This window comes from Mauremys mutica, chromosome 1 (assembly GCF_020497125.1).
Source record: "Mauremys mutica isolate MM-2020 ecotype Southern chromosome 1, ASM2049712v1, whole genome shotgun sequence".
Taxonomy (NCBI): domain Eukaryota; kingdom Metazoa; phylum Chordata; order Testudines; family Geoemydidae; genus Mauremys; species Mauremys mutica.
The window spans coordinates 367,878,114-367,888,990 of NC_059072.1; the positions used below are offsets into that span (position 1 = coordinate 367,878,114).

At 46.1% G+C, this 10,877-nt stretch overlaps 1 protein-coding gene across 1 annotated transcript; it reads right to left on the reverse strand.

Moving 5' to 3' along the window:
- Window positions 1-1,191: 1,191 nt before the first annotated feature.
- LOC123362842 (olfactory receptor 52E2-like) lies at window positions 1,192-2,139 on the reverse strand. The gene has a single exon (XM_045003341.1). It carries the CDS (start codon window positions 2,137-2,139, stop codon window positions 1,192-1,194), a length of 948 nt encoding a protein of 315 aa, XP_044859276.1.
- Window positions 2,140-10,877: the final 8,738 nt, after the last annotated feature.

Below are 10,877 nucleotides of genomic sequence, written 5' to 3' on the forward strand. Positions count from 1 at the left end.
CAGAGGCTTGCTGGGTGAAAGGGGTCACCGGTACAAAACTTTATTATTTCTAGGATGCTGCTTCCAAAAGACTCTAATTCGGGCCACAGAGTCACGTACTGTTTGACCCGGGTTACAGCAAAGGCCTTTCCAGCAATTTGGAAGAAGACATAAAGGGGAGAAATAACAGGATGTCAGCGTTGTCATTCTCCCTATAACGACACACCTGTAAGTACCGGAGGAAAAAGACAGAACAGGGGGGCAAATGCTCATCCCAGGCAGAAAGAAGTCAGGCTGCCTGAGAAAGAGAACCTGCTTGTACGCCCTAACTGGGTGAGACACTGCTGGATTCAAACACTAACTAGCACATTAAGCTTAGGTTGTGGTTTTGTTTTGTTTCTTATGATAATCTACTTGGATCTGTTTCCTTTCACCAATAATCATTTAAAAGCTCTCTCTTTCTCTAGCTAAACACCCCTATTTTTTTTTTTACCAGACGGTGTTGTTTCAAGTGCAAAGAGGAAAAATCTCAGCCCATGCACAAAAGTCGGTGCACATCCGCTTTCCTTTGTCCAAATGGTGGACTGGGTAATAAATTCATAGTGGTCGGGTTTTGACGAGGGCAGGACAGTAGAGATCTGGGATCTTAGTCTGGGCATCTGGGAGTATTGTGGTCGTAGATTCTCTATTGCGGTTTCATGAGTGGCTGGCCAGGGCACATCTAGGGGTGGGCCCTGCCCATAAATGTTGAGATGAGGCAAGCTTGGAGGGTTTCAGCTTGTCACAATATTACAATACAAGAGGGAACCCAGAATGGTGAGACAGATGAGTCAGCTCTACCGCAGTTCCAGGTGGCAACCTGAGGGGACCCATTACATAGATGATCCAGATAGTAATGAGGGAGTGGATCGGAGTAGGAGCAGCGGTGGGGATTTTGGGGGAAAAGGTGGGGCAAGGGCAGGTGTCCAGGTGTAACAGATGACCAGTGACAATTATGATTATAATTAGATAGGTGGCAACCCTATGTGTTAATGAGTTGTACGGTCACCAGTTCCATAGTACGTTGTACTGAGAAAACACAGTAAGGCCAGGAAAGCTTTTACTGTCTCTTTGATTGCCCAGTAAGTGATTCAGGGGAGATGGCCCAGCACCATGTCACCAGCCAGGGCTGCATGGACCTAAGTCTCAGACCTAGAGCACCAGGAGAAAACTTTAGTCCCTTTTATGAATTAAGATCTGGAGCAGCCTGTCCCGGATCTGTTTGGTCCTCACCCCGTAGATGATGGGATTTAACATGGGGGGCACAAAGATGTAAACGTTGTTAATAAAAATGTGAATATGAAGGGGCAAATTGTGCCCAAATCGGGATGTGAAGGAAGAGAAGAGATTTGGGATGTAAAAGGCTAAGATGACACAGAGGTGGGAGCCGCAAGTCCCAAACGTCTTGAGCCGGGCGTCCTTTGTGGGAAGGCTGAAGATGGCCCTGAGTATCTGGATATAGGACACAACAATAAAAAACACATCCAGACCAGTCCTACAGATTAGCACAAATAGTCCATAGTAACTACTGACGCTGATGTCGGCGCAGGCCAGCTTCACCACTCTCATGTGCTCACAGTGCGTATTGGGGATGATGTTGGTTTTGCAATACGGCCACTGCCTTGCCAGTAAGGGATAGGGAAGTGCGAGTATGCTGCCACGCAGCACGACGGCCAGGCCAATCTTGACCACCATGCGGTTTGTCAGGATGGTGGAATATCTCAGGGGGTGGCAGATGGCTACGTACCGATCCACAGCCATGGCCACGAAGATCCCAGACTCGATAGCTGAGAAGCAGTGAACGAAGTACATCTGGGTGAGGCAGGCACTAAAATCGATCTCCCTGGAATTGAACCAGAAGATTGCCAATATTTTGGGTATGGTGGATGTGGACAGGACCAGGTCAGTGACTGCCAGCATGCAGAGGAAATAGTACATGGGCTCATGGAGGCTCGGCTCCCTCTTCACAATGAACAGAATAGTGAAATTTCCCAAGATGACTATGACGTACATGGCGTAGAAGGGGATGGCGATCCAGACATGGGCCACCTCGACCCCAGGTATGCCCAGCAGGATGAAGGTGGAGGGGTTGGTGAATTCAGTTGTGTTGGAATCTGACATGGAGCAGGGGAGAAGGTGTCCAACTCAAAGGCAGAAAGGTGTGTCCTACTTGGATCGTACGTTCCCCTGACTTCTTGTATCTAGGGTGATGGTTGCAGTGCAACTGCCTGGATGGGGAGACAATATGAATATCAGACAGTTCATGAATGGGGGCCACTTTAGTGGCAAAGTGAAGGCAGCAATAGTCATGGGAAAGCAACATAGAAGAACATAAGAATGACTGTGCTGGGTCTGACCCAAAGGTCCATTTAGCCCAGTATCCTGTCTGCCATCAGTGGCCAATGCCAGGTGCCGCAGAGGGAGTGAACCTAACAGGTATTGATCAAGTGATCTCTCCCCTGCTGTCCATCACCACCCTCTGACAAACAGAGGCTAGGGACACCATTCCTTACCCATCCTGGCTAATAGCCATTAATGGACTTAACCTACATGAATTTATCCAGTTATCTTTTAAACCCTGTTATAGTCCTAGCCTTCACAACCTACACAGGTAAGGAGTTCCACAAGTTGACTGTTGCTCCATGAAGAAGAACTTCCTTTTATTTGTTTTAAACCTGATGCCTATTAATTTCATTTGCTGGCCCCTAGTTCTTATGTTATGGGAAGAAGTAAATAACTTTTCCTTATTCACTTTCTCCACACCACTCACGATTTTATAGACCTCTGTCATATCCCCCCTAACACATGGGAGAAAAGCAAAATAGATACCAATAGATAAATATTTGAAGTTCTGAAAATTGATCAGGGAAATTAAAAATATGAAGGAAAAATCCATGCTTGGCAGAGTTAAGGATCACTAAAAGGAAAAATCCATGCTTGGCAGGGTTAAGGATTTCTTAGGTATATTAAGAAAATAAGAAATCGCAGAAAATATTTCAGTGAGTTCCTAGAAGGGGAAGGAACTTTTAATGTTGATAAAAGGCAAATGTGTTCAAGAAATAGTTTTGTTCTGCATTTGTAAAGATGAACTGTGATGTACTCATATCACCTCAGGTGAAGAAACACTTTCCAGACCATTAGTAGTCAAGGAGGCTGTGAAACAGCATCTACTGTAGAATCTGAGAGTTACAAACACCAGAGATCAGGAGCAACAGATAAACCATAAATCCCATTTTGAACCAATACATAATAGGCAAAATCAAAGCCTCCTCCCACCTCAAAAAGGAGGCAAATGCAGGGCAGGTCTCGGTTAAAAGTTTTGGCAAGGTTAGGAAACAATGGAAAAGCTTTATGGGATTTTTTTTAAAGTATCTAGGAATATAATTAACGCCAGTGAACAACATGGTTTATAAAAAACTGGTCTTCTCAAATAATCCCAATTTCTTCATTTTATGAGTACATGTTTGGTTGATGAAGGGAACTGCGCAGATGCACTAAACCTCAATTTCTCTGAGACATTAGATTTAGTAGGGGAAAATATTCAGATAAACAAAGAACACTGTACAATATCAGTAGAGCACACATAAAATGGAATAAAAACTAGCTAACTGACAGATCTCAGAAACCAGTTGTGAATTGACCATTGTCAGGGAATGGGGAAGTTTCTAGTGGGGTTCTGCTGGGATTGGTTGTAGGCTGGATGCTACTCAATATTTTCACCCATGATCTGGAAGAAAATGGATAATCACTGCAAATAAAATTTATGCAGAACCGAAACACTGGCAGAGTGGTTACAATGAGGAGGCCGGGGCAGGCACACTGATTGATTTGGAACTTTTGGTGAGCCGGGGCCATGCAAAATAAAATGTTTTGATACACTCAAATGCAGAGTTATCATCTTGGAACAGGGAATGCCGGCCTGATCCTCAGACTAGGGCACTGTATTATGGGTCACTATGGACACACAACTCATCGTGAGATCCCAGTGGGATGCTGTGGCCAAAAGGGCTCATTCAATCCTTTAATGCATAAAGAGGAGAGTGGGGAGTTGAAGCAGGGGAAGGATTTTACCTCTGCAAATGCACTGGTGTGAGCGACTGTGTCCAGTTCTGGGTCCTCATTTCAAAAGGGATGTGGAAAAATTGGAGAAGGTGCAGAAAAGACCCATAGAAATGATTTGAGGTGGGAGAAAATGCTGGTCAGAGAGAGAGAGAGAGACTTGAAGATCTTGATTTATTTATCTTTGTCAAGGTTCCTCCCCCACTCTGAACTTTAGGGTACAGATGTGGGGACGTGCATGGACACTTCTAAGCTTAATTACTAGCTTAGATCTGGTAACACTGCCACCATCCAGAAATTTCAGTGTCTGGATCACTTTCTGTCCCCCAAAACCTTCCCCATACTGAGCAGCCTTGAGAGGCTTTTTCACCAAGTTCCTGGTGAACACCGATCCAACCCCTTGGATCTTAACACAAGAAGAATTTAACCATCAATTTAAAATCTATCAGGTTCTTAAAAAGAAAGATTTTAATTAAAGAAAAAAAGGTAAAAATTATCTCTGTAAAATCAGGATGGAAAATACTTTACAGGGTAATCAGGTTCTTAGGACCCAGAGGAACCCCCCCTCTAACCTTAGGTTCAAAGTTACAGCAAACAGAGGTAAAATCTCTCAGCAAAAAGGAACATTTACAAGTTGAGAAAACAAAAATAAGACTAACACGCCTTGCCTGGCTATTACTTACAAGTTTGAAACACGAGAGACTGATTCAGAAAGATTTGGAGAGACTGGATTGATGTCTGGTCCCTCTTAGTCCCAACAGCGAACAACCAACAAACAAAGAGCACAAACAAAAGACTTCCCTCCACCAAGATTTGAAAGTATCTTGTCCCCTTATTGGGCCTCTGGTCAGGTGTCAGCCAGGTTTACTGAGCTTCTTAACCCTTTACAGGTAAAAGAGACGTTAACCCTTAACTATCTGTTTATGACAACCTTATATAGAAGTATCGGGCTCTTTAATCTTGCGGAGAAAGGCAGAGCAAGGCCCAATGGCTGGAAACTGAAGTCAGGCAAATTCCAGTTTGAAATAAAGGCCAAATGTTTAGCACTGAGGGAGACTAACCGATGGAGAACACTGCAAAGAGAAATGGTGGATTCTCCAACTCCGCATATCTGCAGACCCAGTTGAGTACTATGTCCAATTTTGATCGTGACTGTATAGAAGGGTGGAGGGAACCTGGAAAGGATCCAGAGGAAAGGCACAAAGATATTCCAAAGGATGCAGTGCATGCCTGATGAACAAGCTAATGGAAACAAGTGCGTTTAGTTTGGAAAAGAGGAGACTGAAGTGGGGACATGGCAGAAGTCTTCAGGTACTTGATAGGCTGCCATAAAAAAAGTGGAGGAAAGTTGTTCTCTCCTGCCGCAGAGCACAGGACCAGAGGCAATGGGTAACAACTACAGCAGAGCAGATTTAGATTAAATTTCAGGAAAAACCTCCTAACTGTAACAACAGGATGACAATGGAACAGACAACTTAGACGGTTATGGAAGCTTCTTTGCTGGATGTATTCAAAAGGAGAAGGGACAACCTTCTGCCTTGGATGGTTTAGACTGAAAATCTCCTGCATCTTGGCAGGGGGTCAGATTACATGACCCTTGTGGTGCATTATCGTACAGTGTCTCTGTGAGTCTGCAATGTAAAATCCTGGTATGAACCAGGCCTTGGTGACACACAAGTTAGGGGCTCAATACAGGGGTAATTGACTGACATTTAATGGTCTGTGTTTTACAGAAGGACAGACTGGTGCCTTCTAACCGTATATTCCATGAATCTATCAATAAAGAAAGCAGATCAGGCATTTACATTTAAAGTGTCTCATAACACACGAACAAGAGAACATTCAGTTCCATTTACTGTCTGAACATATGACACAATCCATATTTAATAATATGACATATTACATAATCCATATTTGGCGTGTGGAACTGCTTGCCACAGACAAGCAGGGAAGATCTTAGCTGAATGGGATTCACAAATGGATTGACAATTGGAGGTGTCTTTGGTGGTAAAACCTTTAATTAGGTTGTCTGATACCTTAATGGGAAGACCTCAGTTTCACCTGAAGTTTTCCATTCTTTAAGCATTAGGAGCGAAATTTCCCAAGCTGGATGTTTGCTTATGGCTGAATTGTTTTTTGAAACTTTCAGGCATGACAGTTCAGCTGACTACTCGAATGAAGCTAGGAGAACATGTGTCTTAACCATGTTGTTCCACCTCCATGGTCTCCAGGAGATAAAAGTCCGGTAACAGTCCCACCTACCCACACATCCAACCCCCTCCCAGTTAACAGCCAGAGCCCTGAGATTCAAGAGAAGGAGGTGTCAGTCTCGGCCTATTAACACACATCTGTCTTCTCAGGTCTTTACTCAGTTCTTATCCAGGGGAGTTTTCCCATAGTGGGGCCTGAGCGAACTATGGGCCATGGCATCAGAATTTGGCCTTGTACTGTACTTCTACCACCTTTAATCCTGAATGCTGCCCTGTGCCACAGAAATACATCCACCTCCACGCTGAATGGCATCAGCCGGGACGGGCAGGGATGCTAATCAAAGGAGGACATTTTGGCCAGTGCTATTGGAGCAAACTCATCCCCTGTGGCAAGGGCCCTGCGATGTTAATGGCTGTGCAGAGCGGAATGGACCACAAACTTACACTGTATCCCATGACGCCCACGTTGAACTGAGTTTGTAAAGCAGGTGAGTGCCTCAGCAAGAGATGGTACCTGTGAATTCTGAGACAGAAATGTCTTCCCTCTCTCACCGCAGCATCTCCAGCAACATCCCACACTGAGACCCGACACAGGGGTGAGCACCATTTATAATATAGCTCTGTGCAATCCCCGGGGGATTCATTCAGCCTCTAGCAGAGAAGCGCTGGAGAAAAGCTGGTCTGCATTTCTGTGTTATTTAGCCAGCTTTCGGAGTAAACAGTAATTAAGGGACCTTTCTTAAGGGAGATGAGAACTCTTGGGCTCTCTGCTGAGCCACAGAGGAATGGGCTGCTCTGTGTATTGGTGTATATATAAAATTCTAATTGATATGGAAGAAAAAAAGGGATAACACCTACGTCTGTACAGGGAATGATACCCTGTAAATTGCCAGGAGGGATGGGTAGATAGTAGACAAACAGTTCTGGAGATAAACGACTGAGGGGAGACACAAACAGTTAGATCAGAGACCAGTAATTCTTATAAGTAACTATCATCATCCTGTGCAACACCTTTCTCTGAAGGATTAACAGAGCACCTAACAAAGTGAAAGTCTCTATTGACGAATCCCCTTTATTCATATAGGTAAACTGAGACACTGTGAGATGTAAATTGGCAAATGCCACACCAAGATCGATGGCATAATGACAGACAAAACCCAGCAGTCCTGACTCCCCTTCCATAATCACGGTCTCTCCATCACGCCAAGAGGGAAATTGACTCCTGCTCTGGCAGGGACTGTTCGTTGGGTGGGATGCAGAGGGAAGGCAGGAAGAGGGAGCCTGATCCTGCATCATCATCTCAAGATGAATGTGAGGTTTCCAGAACTAGCTGGAGGTTGTGAGATCCCTCTCATGTGAGCTGTGAACTCCAAGACTTCACATTATCTCCCACTCAGTAATTTGCCAATGCACCACTCCAGGCATCTGAAGAAGTCAGGTTTTTTTACCCACAAAAGCTTATGCCCAAATAAATCTGTTAGTCTTTAAGGTCCCACCAGACTCCTTGTTGTTTCTGTGGATACAGACTAACACAGCTACCCCCCGATACATTACTCACACCGTGGTCCAGAGAGCGACGTGGGTCCAAAGAAGGTGGAGAAAGCAGAGCACTGGAGGACGAGACACCATCTGTAGAGGGCGCTCCACAGGTGGACTGAGATAATTCCCAGAACGACCATCAGAAGGTGCCGCGGTGGTCAGTCTGCACTCCCATTACATGCTGAAAAAAGTCTATAACTTAGGCCTGGACTTCCACTCAAGGGTCACTTAGCCAGGATCCAGAGAAGTGTGTGGGCCCATGACACCCCCCATTTTGACCCACTGGATGCTGGTGGGAGTGGCCAGATAAAGGACTGCAGCTTGCCACTGCAGAACAGGGCTGAACTGTGCCCTGTGGATACCCTCGGAAGCGGGGAGAACGGAGTTGGGGGCATGGCTGGAGGTCTGTGTCCTAAAGAGGACACCGTGGTCCAGAGAGCAACGTGGGTCCAGAGAAGATGGAGAAAGCAGAGCGACGGCAGCAAGAAACCACCTGCAGAGGGAGCTCCATACCTGGACTGAGCTAATTCCCAGAGCGACCAGCAGGAGGTGCCATGGTGGGGATTCTGCACTCCCATTACATGCTGGAAAAAGTCTATAACTTAGGCCTCGTCTACACTATGAGTTTATACCAAATATAGCAGCATTAAACTGAATTTACCCTGCACCTGTCCACACAACAAAGCCCTTTATATCGATATAAAGGGCTCTTAATACTGGTATCTGTAATCCTCCCCAACGAAGGGAGTAGAGCTGATATCGGTATTGCCATGTCAGATTAGGGTTAGTGTGGCCGCAATTTGATGGTATTGCCTCCAGGTGCTATCCCACAGTGCAATCTGAACTCATAACAAAAAATGTCCCGCGAACTTTTGAATTTCATTTCCTGTTTGCCCAGCGTGGATCGCCGATCAGAACGGGTGACCATGCAGTCCCAGAATCCAAAAAAGCTCCAGCATGTACCATACGGGAGATACTGGATCTGATCACTGTATGGGGAGACAAATCTGTTCTATCAGAGCTCCGTTACAGATTACAAAATGCCAAAGCATTTGAAAACATCTCCAAGGCTATGATAGACAGAGGCCACAGCAGGGACTCAGCACAGTGCTGCATGACAAGCATAATGGAAAGCCAAAGAATCACATGGACGCTCATAGAGGGAGGGAGGAAAGGAGGGAGGGAAGGGGAACTGAGGACTCAAGCTATCCCACAGTTCACATACTCTCCGTAAAACATTTGTTTCTAGGCTGAGCTCCCAATGCCTGAAGGGTCAAAAACATTGTTGCAGGTGCTTCAGGGTATATGTCGTCAATTCCCGCCCCCCCGCCCCAGAAAGTATAGGGAAAAAAATTGTTTCTCAACTTTTTTCAATGTCACCGTATGTCTACTGGATGCTGCTGGTAGACGCGGTGCTGCAGCGCTAAACAGCAGCATCCCCTCCTCTCCTCTCCCTTATGGCAGACGGTGCAATAGGACTGATAGTCATCATCATCATCCTGTGAGTGCTCCTGGCTGGCCTCGGTGAGGTTGGCCGGGGGTGCCTGGGCGAAAATGGGAATGACTCCCGGTCATTCATTTCTTTAAGCTTTGTCTCTTGGAGATTCAGTCCTGCCTGGTATACCACAGCAGTTGGAGGCTGCCTCCCCCTCATTTTATCTCAATAAAGTCAGTGTTTCTTATTCATGCATTCTTTATGACTTCATCACAGAAATGGGGGGATAACAGGAGGGGTGGGGGAGAAGGGAAACAACGGGTGGGGTTGTTGCAGGGGCACCCTCTAGAATGGCATGCAGCTCATCATTTTTGCAGGATCTCTGGGGCTCTGACACGGAGCAGCTGTCCTCTCTGGTTCTTTAGTAGGCTTGCCCCATATTCTAGGCATATTCTGACTCTACTTTTAGTCATTCCCATTTTTGTCCATGCGCCCCCCAGCCGACCTCAGTGAGGCCAGCCAGGATCACCCATGACAGCAGCAGATGGTGCAATAGGGCTGGTAACCATCTCTGCTACCTGGCAAAGGCAATTGAATGCTGCTGTGTAGCACTGCAGTACCGCGTCTGTCAGTAGCATCCAGTACACATTCGGTGAGAGTGAAAAAAGGCTAAATGGGCTCTATGGTTGCATGCTACGGCATCTGCCAGGGCAATCCAGGGAAAAGGGCGTGAAATGATTGTCTGTTGTTGCTTTCATAGAGGGAGGACTGACTGACGACATTTACCCAGTATCACCCGTGACACTGTTTTTGCCCCATCATGCATTGGGATCTCAACCCAGAATTCCAATGGGTGGGAGATAGCTATGGGATAGCTACCCACAGTGCAACGCTCCGGAAATCGACGCTAGCCTCGGTACATGGACGCACAACGCCGAATTAATGTGCTTAGTGTGGCCGCGTGCACTCGAATTTATATAATCTGTTTCCAAATACAGGTTTCTGTAAAATCAGAATAATCCCATAGTGTAGACATACCCTTATGCCTGCACCCAGGGCTGAGCAACAAACCAATAATGAGTATTCCCATCCCTGAGCCAGGGCAGGACACCAAAAAGTTTATGACTCAGATCTGTGTGGAGGGCCAAGATGCAAGACAGTGAGGAACCCTAGCTCCAGTGGATGGCCAAGTATTGCAGGTTCCTTGGCCTAGAGAGGTGGGAATGCCACACCATGGGGGGCAAGGTTAGGGGAGCATGGGTGTGATGTTATTGACAGAATCTGTAACTGTATAGATCATTGTTGCAACCACTGTCTGAGTAGAGAGTCCACATATCCAGACAGTCCTTCAGTGAGAGTGTGGATCTTGGGTAGTAGATAGAATAACCCTGGTCGGGGCTCTAACACCGGAATAAATCAACACACCCTTAGAGCCCCGACCAGGGTTATTCTATCTACTACCCAAGATCCACAAACCCGGAAATCCTGGATGCCCCATCATCTCGGGCATTGGCACTCTCACTGAAGGACTGTCTGGATATGTGGACTCTCTACTCAGACCCTATGCCACCAGCACTCCCAGCTATCTCCGTGACACCACTAATTTCCTGAGGAAA